At 45.9% G+C, this 18,526-nt stretch overlaps 1 protein-coding gene and 1 long non-coding RNA gene across 2 annotated transcripts in view; one reads left to right on the forward strand and one right to left on the reverse strand.

Annotated features, from left to right (window-relative positions):
- Positions 1-18,526, forward strand: part of LOC140187817 (transcription factor E2F1-like) — a 57,363-nt gene that overhangs the window by 16,808 nt on the left and 22,029 nt on the right. Inside the window, exons 2-3 of the mRNA XM_072243600.1 lie at positions 54-144; positions 8,944-9,163. Of these exons, the coding sequence (XP_072099701.1) occupies positions 54-144; positions 8,944-9,163 (311 nt within the window). The remainder of the gene's footprint in view (positions 1-53; positions 145-8,943; positions 9,164-18,526) is intronic.
- On the reverse strand, positions 12,960-17,626 carry LOC140187823 (uncharacterized). The gene is made up of 3 exons (XR_011883159.1): positions 17,267-17,626; positions 14,717-14,905; positions 12,960-13,253 (listed from the first exon to the last, which is right to left on the reverse strand). It is a non-coding gene; the product is annotated as an uncharacterized lncRNA (long non-coding RNA).

Consider the following 18,526-nt stretch of genomic DNA (forward strand, 5'->3'; position numbering starts at 1 on the left):
GTTTATTCCATGTGTGAGTGGACTGTCACGTGGTTTCTTCTCGTGTCTCGCAGGTGAAAAGGAAGTTGGATCTGGAGAGCGATCATCAATATCTGGCTGTGGAGGTGGATGCGGTGAAAGGGAAGGGCAAGACTTCTGGTAGAGGTATGTTGTGATCTGTAAGCGACTTGTCTGATGAAGGGTCATGCTTGAATTGTTGACTATTTATTCTCCTCCTGATCTGCTGAGTTCCTTTGGCATTTCTGTGTGCTACTGGAGCTTGATGTATACAATTTGGCTGTTATAAAGTTAAAATTATATTTATTATCAAAGTATTATGTATGTAATGCCCTGGTTAAGATTTCTACTGCTATGTTGTGAGGTATTTTAATTTTGCTGTTTTCTGTGAAAGCTATGTATCCTGCTGGTGAGTGTTTTAGTTTCAGCTAAAGATAAGGAGCCATGTTGTCCAACTTAGGAAAGTTGTGTCAGCCAATCAGGGTGGTGGGATGGAGAGAAAGTTCGAGAGAGAGCTGGGCAGAGACATTTCTGACAGAGAGTCATTGGGTTTGTGCTCTTTTGGCTGGAGTTGCGGAGAGGAGAGGATCAGGGAAGACACGTGGAGGACGCATCCAAAGGGAAGACCTTTATACGGGGAGTGCTTCGCTACACAAAGTCCATGGAGAGAAGTTCTGCTTGTGATTGGTAATGAGAATTCAGTGCCATGAGTAACACCCAACTGCTACAGAATGAGCTCCAACATTTATGTGCACACTTAAACTGGTTTAACTGTAATGAGCCCTTTTTTTTTATTTTCTTTTTCCTGTTAACTGATAAAGCTGAAATTGGTAAATATACTTTCTTTATAATTTTATACAGTGTATAATCTATTATTTCTTGGTGACTGATAATTGTGTATGGGCAGCGTTTACACAGCATTCGCTAAAGTTGTGGTTGCTTTAATCAGAATTTCCAATGTTCCTGTTTGATTGAACCCCAAATCATACCGACCCTAGATGTGTATTTAGAAAGGTGACTTGCTGTCACTGAGTCACACGGCTCTTAACAGTTAAATGACAAGCTATGCTGGCGTACGAGCTCTAGGGAGAGGGTTACATTTCTGGGGGTTTGGGATGCTGTGTGAATGCCGTTTTAGGATTGATTAAGCAGTTTGTGTGTTTAAGCCAGTGGTTAAAATAGCGTCGGGGGAAGTGATTAAGGCACTTTATTATGGATGCTGCGATTCAAATAATGTGGTCTGAGCAGGGTGGATATTCGAAGCCCCGAAGAACTGCCACTTAGAGTGCTGAGTTCTGTAAAACTATTGGGGAAAGTTACACTTGCTGAACCGTGGTTTGACCAATCGGCTGGTAAGGATGTCATGTTAGTCCAGATTAGCAGTGACGTAAATGAAGTTGCACTGCTCGATATGTTAGGAGACCCTGGAGAGGTGGCGCCATGGGCAATCCATATTTTTAGAGAAGCGGGTGAAGGTAGGTGGGGGCAAAGAGTTGTTTCTGCAGTGTGAGGGAAAGGACTTGTCTGATGTAAAAGGTTTAATGGGTCCTTTAGCGGCTGATGGATATTCTGAACTGGTTTTGGCAATTGCATCACCGGTCGATAAATGCTAAAGTGTACCAGCAGAGAAGTAAGAGGTGGAAAACAAGATGGAGGAGCGAGAGGCCTCCATCAGCTGAGCAAAGTCCTCAGTCACAGCCTCTGTTGCTGAAGTGATCCCCGATGCCACACAAGTGGGGGTTTTGCAGGATGCAGTGAAAAACCTCCAGCCAGTATTTGACGCATTTACCATTGACGCCACTCAGTTCCCTAGAAATTTGGGGTCTTGGTACTAATGATTACCCCTATGATGATTACTTGTCGTTGAAGCTGGAGTAGCTGAGACCCTTGATACATTAGTGTTGGTCTATCTGGATCCGGTTGAAAAAGGTAAAACTTCCATTATTGTGGGAACAAGTACTCCTATTGTGAGAAGGCCGTGCAAGGAGAGAAATGGAGAGAATTTTTTGAAAATCTTGTCCATTCACCCGGTGTTCAGAACTGCTTCTGAGAAGGTGCAAATTCCTCCTCAGTAGGATGATGAGCAGAGACGAGGAACTGTGTGCTACATCCAGTCCAAACCCATTGTGTTATGTCCTGAGGAGTAGTTAGAGTGATGGGAAACCGCAAATTCCCTGGAATGCCCGATGCCGAGGTGGATGCTCTGGAGGATCACAACGAAGAGTCACGCTGCAGTGCTAGAGAGACATGAACTGCAGAAACCTTCGGCTGTACTCGTAAACAGGATGAAAGTGATTATCAGGAACATCTCTGAGAGAGGGGTCACCTCAGACGTAGGATGCAGACGACACATCTTTTCCCAGTGACTGTAATGTCTAGTTTTCTGGTGAGAAAACCAGGAGAGAGACAGTTTCCTGGATCGGGAAAGTTAACAGTAAGTCATTCAATGTTGGCGACTCTGCAGTACCTGAGGAATGGAAAAGGAGACTAACGGAGACAATGTTGAAGTTCAAAGATGTCTTTTCTACTGACGAGTTTGATGTGGGTTGCTCCAAGAGTACTTGCCACACTATCTGAGTGGCAGAGAAAGATCTTGACAGTTAGCGCAGGCGGAGGTGGGAGATGTTCAGCGGCATCTGCTGAAACTGAAGGAAGCTGGGGTTGTCCCTGAGTCGAGGAGTCCCCATGCATCACCCATAGTGGTGGTGAGAAGGAAGAATGAGAAGATACAAGTATGTTGATTATCAGACACTGAACCGATGTACAATCCCCAACCAGTATGCTGTTCCACAGATGGAGGATGCTCTGGCCTGCCTGAGTGGAGCAAAAACGTTTTGTGTGTTGGACCTAAAGAGTAGGTATTATCAGTGAAGCTGGTAAAGAAAAGATGACATTTGTATGTCCACTTGGATTCTTTCAATTTGAAAGAATGTCCCAGGGCATATCAGGAGCACCGGCTACTTTCCAGCATGTCATGGAGAAGACTGTTGGGGACATGAACCTGCTTGAGGTACTGGTGTACCTGAATGGTCAACACTGGAGGAGCATGAAACGAGGCTACTGAAGGTGAAGTTGAAGGGTTAAAACCGTCACTGGACAAATGCCAGTTCTGTAAGACGTCAGTTAACTACGGTGGACACGTGGTCTCACAGGATGGAGTAGCTCTGGATCTGTCCAAGATAGAGGAGGTGACCACATGGCCAAGGCCCGAGAATGTGAGTGCCCTACGTTCATTCCTTGGATTTTGTGGGTACTACCTGAGACTTGTGAAGGACTACTCCAGAGTAAGCCACTCTTTGCATCTGCTTCTATGTGGTTACCCCCCCCCCCCCCAAGCTATAGAGGGAAGGGAGGAGAATGAAAGGAGAAGGAGGTTAAATTTATCTGAGCCTTTTGGGGAAAGGGATGCAAAATATGAGATGGTCTTTCAACTAAAAGAATTGCTGATTAAAGCCCCAGTTGTCGTATGTACTGCATACTGATGCCAAGCATGAGGGCCTCAGGCAGTGTTCTATATCAGGACCAAGGTAAAGGATTGAAACCTGTTCTCTTCATCATTCTTGCCATGGAGGGAGTACAAAGAAGGTTGACCAGATTGATTCCTGGGATGGCAGGACTTTCATATTGATGGAAGACTGTATTGACTAGGCTTATACTCGTTGGAATTTAGAAGATTGAGGGGGGATCTTATTGAAACGTATAAAATTCTAAAGGGATTGGACAGACTAGATGTAAGAAGATTGTTCCCGATGTTGGGGAAGTCCAGAACGAGGGGTCACAAGGATAAAGGGGAAGCCTTTTAGGACCAAGATGAGGAAAAACTTCTTCATACAGAGAGTGGTGAATCTGTGGAATTCTGTGCCACAGGAAACAGTTGAGGCCAGTTCATTGGCTATATTTAGGAGAGAGTTAGATATGACCCTTGTGGCTAAAGGGATCAGGGGTATGGAGAGAAGGCAGGTACAGGGTTCTGAGTTGGATGATCAGCCATGATCATACTGAATGGTGGTGCAGGCTCGAAGCGCCGAATGGCCTACTGCACCTATTTTCTTTGTTTTATCAGCTGGAACCTGTTCTCCTCCGACTGAAACTACCCTGTGCACAAATTGGAATTTCTGGCATTGAAATGGGCTGTGGTGGATGCTAAGTGACTGTATGTTGCCAAGTTCAAGGTGACGACTGACAACAATCCACTGACCTTGGCAAAGTTAGGTGCCACCACTCGTCACTGGTTGGTGGTGTCTGCTTATTATTTCGGCTGGAGAGTCGGAACATAGATACAGATGTGCTGACCTGACGTTTGCAGAAGGTGCCGGAAATAGATAGAGAGTGAGAGGACGTCCCTGCCTCTGGTGTTAAAGCAATGTTCCAGTTTTCCACGGTGGGGAAATCAGAGGCAAGGCTATGGCCTGATAGAGCTTTGGATCACCTGAATACGAAGCAGTTGCCTACCTTGAGTCCTGCAGCCCAGTAAAATGACTCCTGTGTAGGTGCCATTTAGTGATCTGTTGTCAAAGGGGATATGGCCCAAGCTGAGAAGACAAAACACCCTACCATACCCCTGCTGATGAGGGAATGGGACAAACCGGAGTTGAGCAACTAAGTTTTATACAGGGTCACGTCTCCTCCAGATAGACCTCGGCATTCCCAGTTGGTTTTGCCTGAGAAGTACCAGAGGATTGTACTAAAGTCAATTCATGAAGACTCGGGTCATTTGGGGTTTGACAAGTCCCACGGATTGATCCAAGATCAGGCCCTGAATAAAGCCTGAGGTTGAAGAGTACTGTAAACCGTGCATACGATGCATTTGGAGGAAGATGCTGTGTATGGGATTTGTTCCATTATCTCATTTACAGAGTGCGGACCCACCTGATTTAGTGTGTATGGATTTTCTCTGGTTGCGAAGTGATATGGGAGAAGTATTTTGTTCATTATGGTCCCCTAAGAAGGATACACAGTGATCAAGGAAGGGATTTTGAGAGCCGGTTCATATATGAGTTACTGAGCATGCTTGGAGTCGAGAAGCCAAGGACCTCGCCATATCACCCTCAAGGTGATCCTCAACCTGAAAGGTTCAACTGGACATTGCTAGACATGCTTGGAACCCTGGATGCCAACTAAAAGAACAAGTGGAGTCAGCATTTTGGCCATTTGGTACACTGCTACAGCTGTACACCGAATGAAGCTACCAGATACTCGCCATACTATTTGATGTGCGGGTGTAAATCAAGATTACCTGTGGATCTCTGTTTTGGAGCCGACGGTGAAGACTTGCAGCAGAAGACGTATCTCACGTATGTGTCTGACATGAGGAAAGAACTGCAAAAAGCTTGTGAGCTAGCAGCGGTTTCTGCTACCAAGAAAAACCAAGGAAACAAGGAGATATATCAACAGATTAGGTTTTCTCAACTGATGCCTGGAGACAGAGTTTTAATAAGAAATTTGGGGCTACTAGGGAAACATAAGTTGGTGTCTACACCTTGCGTAGTAGAGAGCGAGATGCCAAATTCACCAGTTTCCCCGGATGAAGCCGGAGGATGGGAATGTCCCTGTCAAAATTCTCCACTGGAATCGGCTTCTATCCCTAGGGCAGGAAGTACATGTTAATCAAGAGTCTGACACGGAAACTACACCTAGTAGGAGACCTCAGCACAGAAGGAGAACGAAACGGCAACCTGCTGCCAGTCTGGTTTCAGCGGAAAGACCTGAAGAGGGACCAGCCACTGTGTACTGCATGGACACAGAGGAGAAGGAAATGGGAGTATGGAAACTCCCCCAGAATTGATTGACATTTCTGAATCTCTCAGCCATGACTTGGATGTAACGAGGAGGGGGCTACCAGTGGACAGGCAGATGTGATAATAAATAGTGGGGGAGGGGTGGTGAAACAATATAATTAGGGACGAAGCTGAGTTCAGTCAGGCGGCTGGGGGACCTGAATTGCCGGGTGGTATGAGTGATAGACTGGAAGGCATCCCCAAGTGAACAGGAACGGTCACAAGAAGTGTCTGAGGCTGAAGAAGCTGGCGATGAGATAAGGAGGTTGCTGAGTCAGGAAACCTCCCCTAGTTAGGCTGGCATATGATGCACTGGGGAAACAGAGTGTTGCATCCATCCCAATAGTGAGATATATCACTTCCACTTATAAATGGACCGGGAGGAGGGGTCCTGAAATAATGAACTTCATTTGAATACCGTGTTACTAATATGGGTTAATAAGTTCCGAAGTCATGAGAACGTGACTATTTTTGGTGGGGCGAGAGTGTAATGCCCTGGTTAAGGTTTCTACTGCTATTCTGTGAGGTATTTTAGTTTAGCAGTTTTCTGTAAAAGCAGTGTGTCCTGCTGGTAAGCGTGTTTTGGTTTCAGCTAAAGATAGGGAACCATGTTGACCAACTTGGAAATGTGTCTGCCAATCAGGATGGCAGGATGGAGAGAGGATTCTAGAGAGAGCTGGACGGAGTGAAATTTCTGACAGACAGTAGTCGGGTTTATGGTCTATTGGCGGGAGATGCAGAGAGGACAGGATCAGGGAAGACCGTGAGAGGATCGGGAAAGACACCTGGAGGATCCAATCCGAAGGGAAGACCTTAATACAAGGAGCGCTTTGCGATGCAAAGTCCATGAAGGGAAGTTCTACCTGTGAATGGTGATGAGGATATATTACTGTGAGTAAAGCAGCTACAGAAATGAGCTCCAACGTTCATAGAAACATAGAAAACCTACAGCACAATACAGGCCCTTTGGCCCACAGTGCTGTGCCGAACATGTATCTACTTTAGAAATTACCTAGGTTACCCATAGCCCTCTATATTTCTAAGCTCCATGTACCTATCCAAGACCCTATCATATCCATCTCCGCTGGTGCCGCCAGCAGCCCATTCCACGCACTCACCACTCTCTGCGTAAAAACAAACAAACAACTTGCCCCTGACATCTCCTCTGTTTATGCGCACATTTAGACTGGCTTAGTTGTATTGGGCCCTTTTATATTTTTCCCTATTAACTGTTTGATAAAGCTGAAATTAGTAAATATACTACCTTTATAATGCTGCATACAATGTGTTATTTCTTGCCGACTGATAATTGTGTATGTGCAGTATTTACACAGCATTTGCTCAAATCGAGGTTTCTTTAATTGGAATTTCTAACATTCCTGTTTGGTTGAACCCCAAATCATATCGACCCTGGACGTATATTGCGGCCGCTGAGTCTTCTGGCTGTTAGCAGAATTGGCTGACAGGCTAAGCTGGGATATGGGTTCTGGTGAGACGGTCACATGTACATTATACAACCCTGACATTGGTCTCCTTACAGGCAGACACCAAACAAGAAACCCAAAATAACCCTTTTTTTAATAAAAAAGGACCAAAAAAACGCCCAATGTCCAGTGAGAGAGGAAAAGAAAACAGGTCACGCAAACAATTAAAGCAAGCTGCCACATTCAGCACATTTAGAGTGAAAGTGAGTCCATAGACTTGAAGCTCAGAGCAGGCCTCAGCGCCAAGGAGAGCGAAGTAAATGTCACAGAGCAGCAACAAAATTGGCCTGGCCCTCACCTCCGGTCCTGACACCCTACCTTTTCAATCCATCCAGCCCAGTGCTTAAATTGTCCTAACGTTGGGTCATTGCTTGCTCTAAGACCTGGTCCCTGTTGTATCAATAAGCTCTGGACCCCTGCCACCACACTCCAGCCTGTACTCAAACTTTCTGACATATCTGACGTAGCAGTATTTCAGTGGAGTAAAGGAAATTACAGTGGTATGAGAGGGGAATTGGCCAAAATAAATTGGAAGGAACTGCTGGCAGGGTTGACAACGGAGCCGCAATGGCGTGAGTCTCTGGGGGAAAAATAAGGAAGGTGCAGGAAAAGTGTATTCCAAAAACAAATACTCAAATGGCAAAATAGTACAACAGTGGCTGACAAAGGAAGCAAAGTTTCTCATTGAAACTTTCGAATGTTGAAAGGCCTAGACAGAGTAGATATGGAAAAGATGTTTCCCATGGTGGGGGAGTGTAGGACAAGTGGGCACAGCCTCAGGATAGAGGGGTGTCCAGAGATGCTGAGAAATTTCTTTAGCCAGAGGGTGGTGAATTTGTGGAATTTATTACCACAGGCAGCTGTGGAGGCCAGGTCGCTGAGTGTATTTAAGGCAGAGATTTATAGGTTCTTTATTGAACACGGCATCAAAGGTTATGGGGGGGAAGGCCGGAGAGTGGGGTTGAGGTGCAAAAGGATCAGCCATGTTTAAATGGCGGATCAGACTTGATGGGCCAAATGGCCTAATTCTGCTCCTATGCCCTTATGGTCTTTGCAAATAGGCCTAGAGTTTAGATTAATCAAGATTGGCTCTGAAACTTGTCCTTTTCTCCACCTCATGTACCCCGACTCCATCTTGACTATGTCTTGGCCTCGCTCTGAACACTTCTCTTCAGACATGCCTCCACCTCGCTCCGACTTTGCATTCAACCTGCACGCCTTGACCCTCAGTCTCGCCTTCGCTCGCCTCTTCATTGTTTGTGGTGATTTATTACCACAATTTTTTTTACAGGAAAGGTGTTATTATTAAAGTATTTAGTTTTATTTCTTGCTTTGGGAACCACCAGTAAGCTGTCACTTGCCCTCAGCAGTGTCATCTTAAACTAGGATACTTCTATGTTATGGCAATGACTACCCTTTAAAAGTATTCGATTAGCTGTAAAGTTCGTTGAGACATCCAGGGATCATAAAAAGCTCCATGTAATTGCGGATTGTTGAGAGTAGTCATGAAGATAACAGATCAGCACAACACCAAGGGCCGAAGGCCCGTACTGTGCTCTAATGTTCTTTAACAGCAGTGAGTGAGAGATGGAGGAATGGCTAATGGGTTTGGTGAAGTGAGGAGGAGGTTGCTATGGAGCTGGATGTCTGTTTTATTAATCCTATGCATGTCCTCTCGCTGTCAGGCCTGAAGTCACCAGTGGAGAAGACGCGGTACGACACCTCCCTCAGCCTGATCACCAAGCGCTTCATCCAGTTGCTGGGGCAGTCTCCCGACGGCGTACTGGACCTGAACTGGGCAGCGCAGGTCCTCGAAGTACAGAAGCGCAGGATCTACGACATCACTAACGTGCTGGAGGGCATCAAACTCATCACCAAGAAATCTAAGAATCACATTCAGTGGCTGTAAGTGCAGTAGCCGGTACTGAGCAGGGGTGCTGCTCCTTTCGTTAGAGATCCAAGTCACTGGTGGGCTGTTTGGCCCCTTGTTCCTGGGTACAGCCCACCAGGCTGTTTCCTGTTTGACAGCTGGTTCATCGGCCTCTCCTGTATGCTCCTGGTGGTTTATTTGGTTCTGGGATGTGGGAATCCCTGCTGATGCCTGTCTTAATTGTCCAACCTTAATTTCTCCTTGAACGATGGAGCATAAAATTTCAAAGTAAATTAATTATCGAAGTATATTTATCTACCCATATACTACCCTGAGATTCATCGTCTTGCAGGCATTCACTGTAGAGCAAAGAAATACAATAGAACCAATAAACAACTGCACACAACTGAAGACTAGCAACCAGTGTGCAAAGGGAGATATGCTGGAAATCCAAAGCAACACATGCACACAAAATACTGGAGGAACTCAGCAGGCCAGCGAGTATCCATGTAAACGAGTAAACAATCGACACTTCAGGCCGAGAGCCTTATCAGGATCTTTTCCAGAATCCTGATCAAGGGTCTCAACCCGAATCATCAACTGTTTACTCTTTTCCCGTCCTGATGTAGGGTCTCGGCCCGAAACGTTGGTTGCCTACTCTTTTGCAGAGATGCTGCCTGACCTGCTGAGTTTCTCCAGCATTTTGTGTGTGTTGCTGTGAATTTTCAGCATCTGCAGACTTTCTCATGTTTGTAGTTAAGAGTCAAGTTCAAGCTTACTGTCCTCTGGCTGAACATACAGTACATATTACCAAATGAAACAACACTCCCCTGGACCGCAGTGTGGCCAGAAAACATATCCCACAACAGTACGCTAAACAAAATACTACTACAACTGAGTTAATAATATATAATTCAAAATGCATGTCGCGCACTACACATGTAAATAGTAAACATCTCACTTTCCTTGTGGCAAGACCTCTATTTAATAAATAATTGTAATGCAATACAGTTTCATACTCTGCAGAATGCTGAATTGAGAAAAGCCTTTGATAATTTCACTGTAATGTCCAGTCCATGGCACAATTAAAGATTTTCCTCTTATCATGTTTTCAGGTCAAACTAGCATGGGGAATAATCACTGGGACAGGAGTAGCTACTCCTGTTACTACCCACATCTCTCTGCAATTGGCTGCAATTTGGGGGGTTTTGTGTGAACTTGTAATTGCGAAACTGTAGCCAGCTATTTAGGGTCATTTTGGTGTTCGGGACTCAGCATGGGAATGCAAAATTGGAGCATTTGATGCAAGGAAGCTGTTACCCAGTCTAGCAGTCCTAGTCCTGATGTTCTTGTGACACAAGAGATTGTGGGGTGGGTGGTAGGGATCCTAAACAATACTTCAAGCTTCTGTTTGTCGGTTCGGTTGTGGAATGTGGGGATCTCTGCCTTAACTGCTCCTTCAAGAATGCAAGTTCGAAGTTCAAAGTAAATTTATTATCAAAGTACCATACACTACCCTGAGATTAATTTTCTAGCAGGCATTCACTATAGAGCAAGGACTGACAAGCAACCAATGTGCAAAAGCTGGTAGTGAGAAATCAACCAAATTACTGGCTCTGGGTCAATGTCCCCCTTAAGGTGTGTGAGGACACACATCTTTTGCTATTAGGGCACAAAGAAATTTAAACTGCACACAAAAAGCTGTCACCCTCTACCTTGTTGGCATGTCAAGTATATTTCACAATTGTACACAATCACATTTACTTTTCCGGTTTCTGATGCGGACAGTGTTGACAACACTGAGTTTGCGATGATTTGCAGATTTTAGAACTGCCTTATTTATACTGTTTTTATTGAAGAAATTATACAGGGTGCACATGTTGTCACTGTGCAAAAAATTGAACAGCTCAAGAATTTGCGCACACTGGTCATTACAAATTAGAGGGAACATTGGTCTAAAGTCATACATAATGTGCATAAGCTGTGTAATGTGTAGCTTTGCTTGATGAAGGGGATTGATAAATCTATTGATTCTTTACAATAATCCAATAATCTGTTTGATGGTTAATGTTACTGAGATTCATTTTCTTTCATTATGTGCCGTGTCGTATGATGTCATCATATGTGCCGTGTCATATGATGTCATCATATGTGCCATGTTGTATGACATCATCATTATGTGCCGTGTCATATGATGTAGGCGATCATGGTCTTTCCATGACCATGATTGTTCTTGGCAATTTTTTCTACAGAAGTGGTTTGCCAATACTGTTTTCTGGGCAGTGTCTTTACAAAACAGGTGACTTCAGCCATTATCAATACTCTTCAGAGATTGTCTGCCTGGCGTCAGTGATCACATAACCAGGACTTGTGATATGTACCAACTGCTCATACGACCATCCGCCACCTGCTCCCATGGTTTCACGTGACCCTGATCAGGGTGAGGGGGTACTCAGCAGGTGCTACAGCTTGCCCAAAGGTGACCTGCAGGCTAACGGAGAGAATGAACACCTTACACCTCCTTTGGTATATCTCCACCCTGCTACCCAACTGATTAAATTTCTAGAAAAGAAATCCATATTTATTTAGTTAAGAATTTAAACTCCTCAGCTGAAAGGGTGGGATTTGAATTCGTGACCACGGAGTAGTGATCCAGAACCTTGGCTGCTTGTGCAGTAATTTTCCCACTCTGCCTCCAACCCCTCCCGTAGCGTAACCTCGACTGCAGCTTTCTGGTGAAAGAATTCTTCCTCTTTGTTTTTCCTATTTCATGCCTTATGACTGATGGTAAATGTTTTTCCGGTGATTAGTGGTCTACCTGAGTTTCCTCAGAAACAGAAAATGCTAGAAAAGCTCAGCATCTGTGGAGAGAGACTGTCAGAAGGGTCTCAGAGACTGAAACATTGGCTTTCTCTTTCCGCAGATACAACCTGACTGGCAGAGACTTTTCCTGCTTTTTCTATTTGTGTTTCAGACCTCCAACATCTGCAGCTTTTTTTTTCCATTTCAGACCCGTGTTGCCTACTCTTTATTAATCAATATTTAAAAGTGGCTTGGTTTCTTAGGCACCCAGTACAACTTGGTGGCAGAGAGAGGGGCTTGTAAAGTTGATTGTTGTCGTGGAAAAAGTGAGCAGGAGGGACTAACGAGACCAGCCCGACATGTGATAATCCTCCCTTCCTCCTCAAATAAAATTCACTGGTGCTGGGTTGATCAATCGGTTGGGTGTAGCACTGGTGAGGATTGTATCTCCTGTGCCTCAGGAACTGTGTCTAAGGATGATAAGGTCATATCTGGGCAGATTAAAAAAGGTTCTAAATAGCAAGAAGCACAAAATGCTGGAGGAACTCAGCAGGTCAGTCAGCATCTATGGACATTTCGGGCAGAGACCCTTTGTCAGGACTAAATAGCAAGAAAGGTGGTTACGCCCAAATACAAAAATTGCTGAAAGTTTTTACTAAAGCAGCTCAGCTGGCCTCATCTATCACCTTCCAGCTTTGTACTCCTTCCCCTCCTCCCACCACCTTATTCTGGCTTCTGGCCCCTTCCTTTCCAGTACTGATGAAGGGTCCCGGCCCAAAATGTCGACCGTTTATTCCTCTCCATAGATACCGCCTGACCTGCTATTGATAACCTAACCTATTGATTGGCCCTGCACCAGTGAACTGCCTGACTTTTATTTGAGGAAGGGAGGACTACCAGACCTCGGGCTGGTCCAGTATTTTGTGTGTGCATTGCTCAAAATTTCCAGCACCAGTAGAGTCTTTTGTGTTCATGAACTGCGGAAAGCATGAGGTCCTGGAAAATGTTGAATGAGATTTTACGTGGGGTGGGGAAGGGGGGTGGAATCTGCAACATTTACACTGTAAGACATAGGAGCAGAATTAGGCCAATCAGAATCAGGTTTATTATCACCAGAAACACGAGGAAATCTGCAGGTGCTGGAATTTCAAGCAACACACATAAAAGTTGGGTCTCAGCCCGAAACATCGACTGTTCCTCTTCCTTGAGATGCTGCCTGGCCTGCTGTGTTCACCAGCAACTTTTATGTGTGTTGCTTATTATCACCGGCATGTGATGTGAAATTTGTTAATTTAGCAGCAGCAGTTTGATGCAATACATAATCTAGAAGAAGAAGAAGAAAAAATAATAATATAATAACAATAAATAAGTAAATCAATTACAGTATACACATATTGGATAGATTAAAAATCATACAAAAACCAGAAATAATACATTTTTAAAAAAGTGAGGTAGTGTTCATGGGTTCAATGTCCATTTAGGAATCGGATGGCAGAGGGGAAGAAGCTGTTCCTGAATCGCTGAGTGTGCGCCTTCAGGCTTCTGTACCTCCTACCTGATGGTAACAGTGAGAAAAGGGCATGCCCTGGGTGCTGGGGGTCCTTAATAATGGATGCTGCCTTTCTGAGACACCGCTCCCTGAAGATGTCCTGGATACTTTGTAGGCTAGTACCCAAGATAGAGCTGACTAGAATTACAACCTTCTGCAGCTTCTTTCAGTCCTGTGCAGCAGCCCCTCCATACCAGACAGTGATGCAGCCTGTCAGAATGCTCTCCAGAGTACGTTCAGAGAAATTTTTGACTGTACTTGTTGACATGCCAAATTTCTTAAAACTCCTAATGAAGTATAGTCATTGCCTTCTTTATAACTGCATCGATATTTTGGGACCAGGTTAGATCCTCAGAGATCTTGACACCCAGGAACTTGAAACTGATCATTCGCTCCACTTCTGATCGGTCTGTTGAGCTTGTTCCCCCATTCCATCGTGGCTGATTTATTATCCCTCTCAGCCCCATTCTCTTGTCTTCTCTCTGTACCCTTTGATGTCCTTATTAATCAAAAAGCTATCAACCTCCACTTTAAATGTACCCACTGACTCAGTCTCCAGAGCCATCTATGCCAATGAATTCCACAGATTCACCACCCTCTGGCTAAAGAAATTACTATTTATCTCTGTTCTAAAGGGATGTTCTTTCTATTCTGACGCTTTGCCTCCTGGTGCTAGATTCATTTCCCCACTGTAGGAAACATCCATTCCACATCCATTCTATCTGATGATGATGACATCTGTCTGTCTTGAAGGACAATGGATGGTGGCACTGGGGTGACCCCTCCAGAACACAAGCCTGGGCGGAAGGTCTGGAGATCCTGGGATGCCCAGTGGTCAAGATTCCCTTCTCGGCCTCACCGGTGTAGCTCAAAAGAAAGCAAAGCAATACGTTTTGCACCAGTTTGCCTGCAGGAGCTGCCGGAAGGATGTTCGGTGACATCCAGCTGCTTTAGGGACTCCACTCCGGATTTTCCCTCTGGGTTTACTCCCGTGGCCTTCGTCTCTCCTGAGGTTGCCCACAAGGGAGTGGGGCTATTTACCGATAGCTGGGGATTCTGTCTAGGCCTTTCAAAGTATGATAGGATTCAATGAGAACTCCTCTGCCCCCCCAATTCTCCCATTCTTCTAAACTCCAGCGGGTACAGGCCCAGAGCCATCAAACACTCCTCATATGTTAACCCTTTCAGGTGAAAGCAAAGTGGTTATTTGCATCTGACCAAAGCTGGTTAAACCCACCTGGAGTTCTGCAGCCTCGTCTGGGTGTCGGGCCTTGTGGTGTTGTCCTTGGCATGAGTCCTCCATAGAATGATGTCAGCGGTAACTGGGTCAGATAAAGATGTTTTGCAGCATTTCCAAATGTGTATTCTCCTGATTTAGAGATTAATGTAGGGTTGAGGTGATTTGAGTCTGATGGAAAGGGTAGTGCTGCCAGAAAGAGGAAGGATTGTTTTAAATTTACAGAGGTGATCGGGGAAGACTGCTTCACACACACAGCAGAGTGGGATCCTCCATGTGGTTCAATTTAAGACCAGAGGATGTATACAGTATACCTGACATCCACCAAGCGGAGAGAAAACAAAACCCAGAGAATGAGTGACACTAAACGTTAGAACCCAAAGCCCATTCCTGCTGCCTCCCATGTACTAGCTCCAGCAAAATCAGCCCCCTCACGTGCTCCAGCAAAATCAGCCCCCCCCACGTGCTCCAGCAAAATCAGCCCCCCCCACGTGCTCCAGCAAAAGCATCAACCCCCCCCCCACGTGCTCCAGCAAAAGCATCAGCCCCCCCCACGTGCTCCAGCAAAATCAGCCCCCCCCACGTGCTCCAGCAAAATCAGCCCCCCCCACATGCTCCAGCAAAAGCATCAACCCCCCCCACGTGCTCCAGCAAAAACATCAACCCCCCCACGTGCTCCAGCAAAAGCATCAGCCCCCCACGTGCTCCAGCAAAATCAGCCCCCCCCACGTGCTCCAGCAAAATCAGCCCCCCCATGTGCTCCAGCAAAATCAGCCCCCCCCACGTGCTCCAGCAAAATCAGCCCTCCCCACGTGCTCCAGCAAAAGCATCAACCCCCCCCCACGTGCTCCAGCAAAATCAGCCCCCCCACGTGCTCCAGCAAAATCAGCCCCCCCACGTACTCCAGCAAAATCAGCCCCCCCACGTGCTCCAGCAAAATCAGCCCCCCCCACGTGCTCCAGCAAAAGCATCAACCCCCCCCCACGTGCTCCAGCAAAAACATCAACCCCCCCACGTGCTCCAGCAAAAGCATCAGCCCCCCCACGTGCTCCAGCAAAAGCATCAAGCCCCCCCACGTGCTCCAGCAAAAGCATCAGCCCCCCCCACGTGCTCCAGCAAAAGCATCAGCCCCCCCACGTGCTCCAGCAAAAGCATCAGCCCCCCCACGTGCTCCAGCAAAAGCATCAGCCCCCTCACGTGCTCCAGCAAAAGCATCAACCCCCCCCACGTGCTCCAGCAAAAGCATCAGCCCCCCCCACGTGCTCCAGCAAAAGCATCAACCCCCCCCACGTGCTCCAGCAAAAGCATCAACCCCCCCCACGTGCTCCAGCAAAAGTATCAACCCCCCCCCACGTGCTCCAGCAAAAGCATCAGCCCCCCCACGCGTGCTCCAGCAAAAGCATCAACACCCCCCCACTACCACCCACTATGCAAGAAATTAGCAAAGCCCCCGAGACGTGATCCAGATTCCATCAGAGACTACTGTCCGTCCCCATACTTTGACATCTCAGACAGGCTGTGTCTCTCTCATTAGCGAGGAGGAGAGAGATCGCTGCTGTCACAGCGAGAGAGGGGACCAACAGCCCAGTTTTAAGAGGCTTTTAGACAAACACACAAGTAAACAGTGGTGAAAGGATTAAGGATCTCAGGCAGGGCAGATAGAATTGGTTAGATTGGCGTCAAGGTAGGCCTAGGCAAGGTGGGCTCAGGGGCCTGTTCCTGTGCTGTACGGTTCTGTGTCCTTCGTGAGGTGTGTGATATTTGACAGAAAACTTCTACGGTTTGTGTTGGTCAAAGAATGTGGTGGGGCTGAGACGGGAAATGGGGTCAGGGTAGAAATTGGCTCTGGTGTTGAATAGAGTTGGTGCACGTTATTTACAATGTGAGGTTCTTTAAAAGGTCTATTTAAAGTGGAGGGTGGTAGGTTCTTGATTGGTAAAGGTGATGGGGAGAAGGCAGGAGGATGGGGTTGAGAGGGATAATGATGGAATGGCGGAATAGACTCGATGGCCCGAATGGCCTAATTCTCCTCCTAGTGACTTATTGTCTTATAATTGCTCACTGTCTCTAGCTCTCAACAAACTCCGAAGAAAACTTACAAAAGATTCACTGTTTTGAATACTTTTCATCGCAGGACAAAAGACCTATGCTTTAGATATACCCAATGACTTGGCCTCCACAGCTGCACATGGCAATGTAAAGGCATCCATTAGTCTTGCGGAACCATGGATCTGCACCTGGAAAGTCTTCACTCTCCAGGGTGCAGGCCTGGGCAAGATTGTATGGAAGACTGGCAAGTCTCCCCTCTCCACGACACCAATGTTGTCCAAGGGAAGGGCATTAGGACCCATACAGCTTGTCACCAGTGTTGTCGCAGAGCACTGTGTGATTAAGTGCCTTGCTCAAGGACACAACAAGTTCCCTCGGCTGGGGCTTGAACTCAGGACCTTCAGGTAGCTAGTCCAATGCCTTAACCACTTGGCCACATGCCCACACATGGTAATGAGTTCCACAGATTCACCACCTCTGTGTAAGGAAATTCCTCCTCACCTCCGTTCTAATGGGACGTCTATTCTGAGGCTGTGTCCTCTGGTTCACAATAGGTTGTTATATTGTCCAGTCTCCATATCTGTAGGAGTGTTTTCTGATGTCAGTAAAGTCCTCTTCTCCTCTCCTTGTGGTATTTGGATCAACTAGTTTCCTCCTTTGTGTCTTTTCCATAAACTGAGCTTTTGGCAACGCACCTCTCCCCACCAGCACCACCATGTAAGCATCCAGGGCGATTTTATTAAAAGACATCGTCAAACAGCTTTAATCCCATATGTGAACATCTGTCACTGCTTAAACAATCAGAATTAGATTTAATATCACTGACATATGTCCTGAAATTTGTTGTTTTGTGGCAGCAGTACAGTGAAATACATAAAAACTATTAAAAATATAAGAAATATATATTACTATATAGTTTCTTATATAAAACTATAAGAAATATGTAAATAAATATTAAATTAAATAAATAGAGCAAAAAATAGTGTTTGTGAGTTGGCTTATTGTCCATTCAGAAATCTTATGACGGAGAGGCAGAAGCTGTTCCTAAAACGTTTGAGTGTCTGTCTTCCTGCTCCTGTACCTCCTCCCTGATGGTAGCAATGTGAAGAGGGCATCCTTAACGATGGATGCCACTTATTTGAGGCATTGCCCTTTGGAGATGTTCACGTTGCCGGGGAGGCTAGTGCCCGTGATGAAGCTGGATGAGTTCGCAATTTCCAGTAGCTTTTTCCGATGCTGTGCAATGGCCCCTCCATAGCAGACAGTGCTGCAACTAGTTAGAATGTTTCTCTACAGGACAGCTGTAAAAATTTGCTAGAGTCTTTGGTGACTTCCCAAATCTCCTCAAACTCCCAGTGAAGTGTAGTTGATATAATGAAGTGTAAAGTAGCACGATTACAGAAAGAGGAGGGCTTTTCAACCCAATGAGCTCGGCCTGTATCCAGCAGGGCCTTGGCTGATTTATATCCTGACTTCAACCGCCCACCGTTCCTGCATATCCCATTAAGCATTTGGCTCTCAGAAGTCTTTTAATGTCAGATATAAAATTATTAATTTATCTGGCGCATCTCTGTGCGAGAGCAATCCGCACATCTGTGTGAGTGGGAGCAGTCTGAGAGTGAGAACACTGAGTAAGGAATGTAGGAGTTGCGTAATGCAGAGTAGTAACGCGTGCCTGGCAGGTTGGGCTGAATGTGTTGTCCCATCCCAGGGAGAGAAGAAACAAAACTATTGGTTTTAGCTCGCAAACAAGAGGAATTC

This window comes from Mobula birostris, chromosome 2 (genome assembly GCF_030028105.1).
Source record: "Mobula birostris isolate sMobBir1 chromosome 2, sMobBir1.hap1, whole genome shotgun sequence".
Lineage (NCBI taxonomy): Eukaryota > Metazoa > Chordata > Chondrichthyes > Myliobatiformes > Myliobatidae > Mobula > Mobula birostris.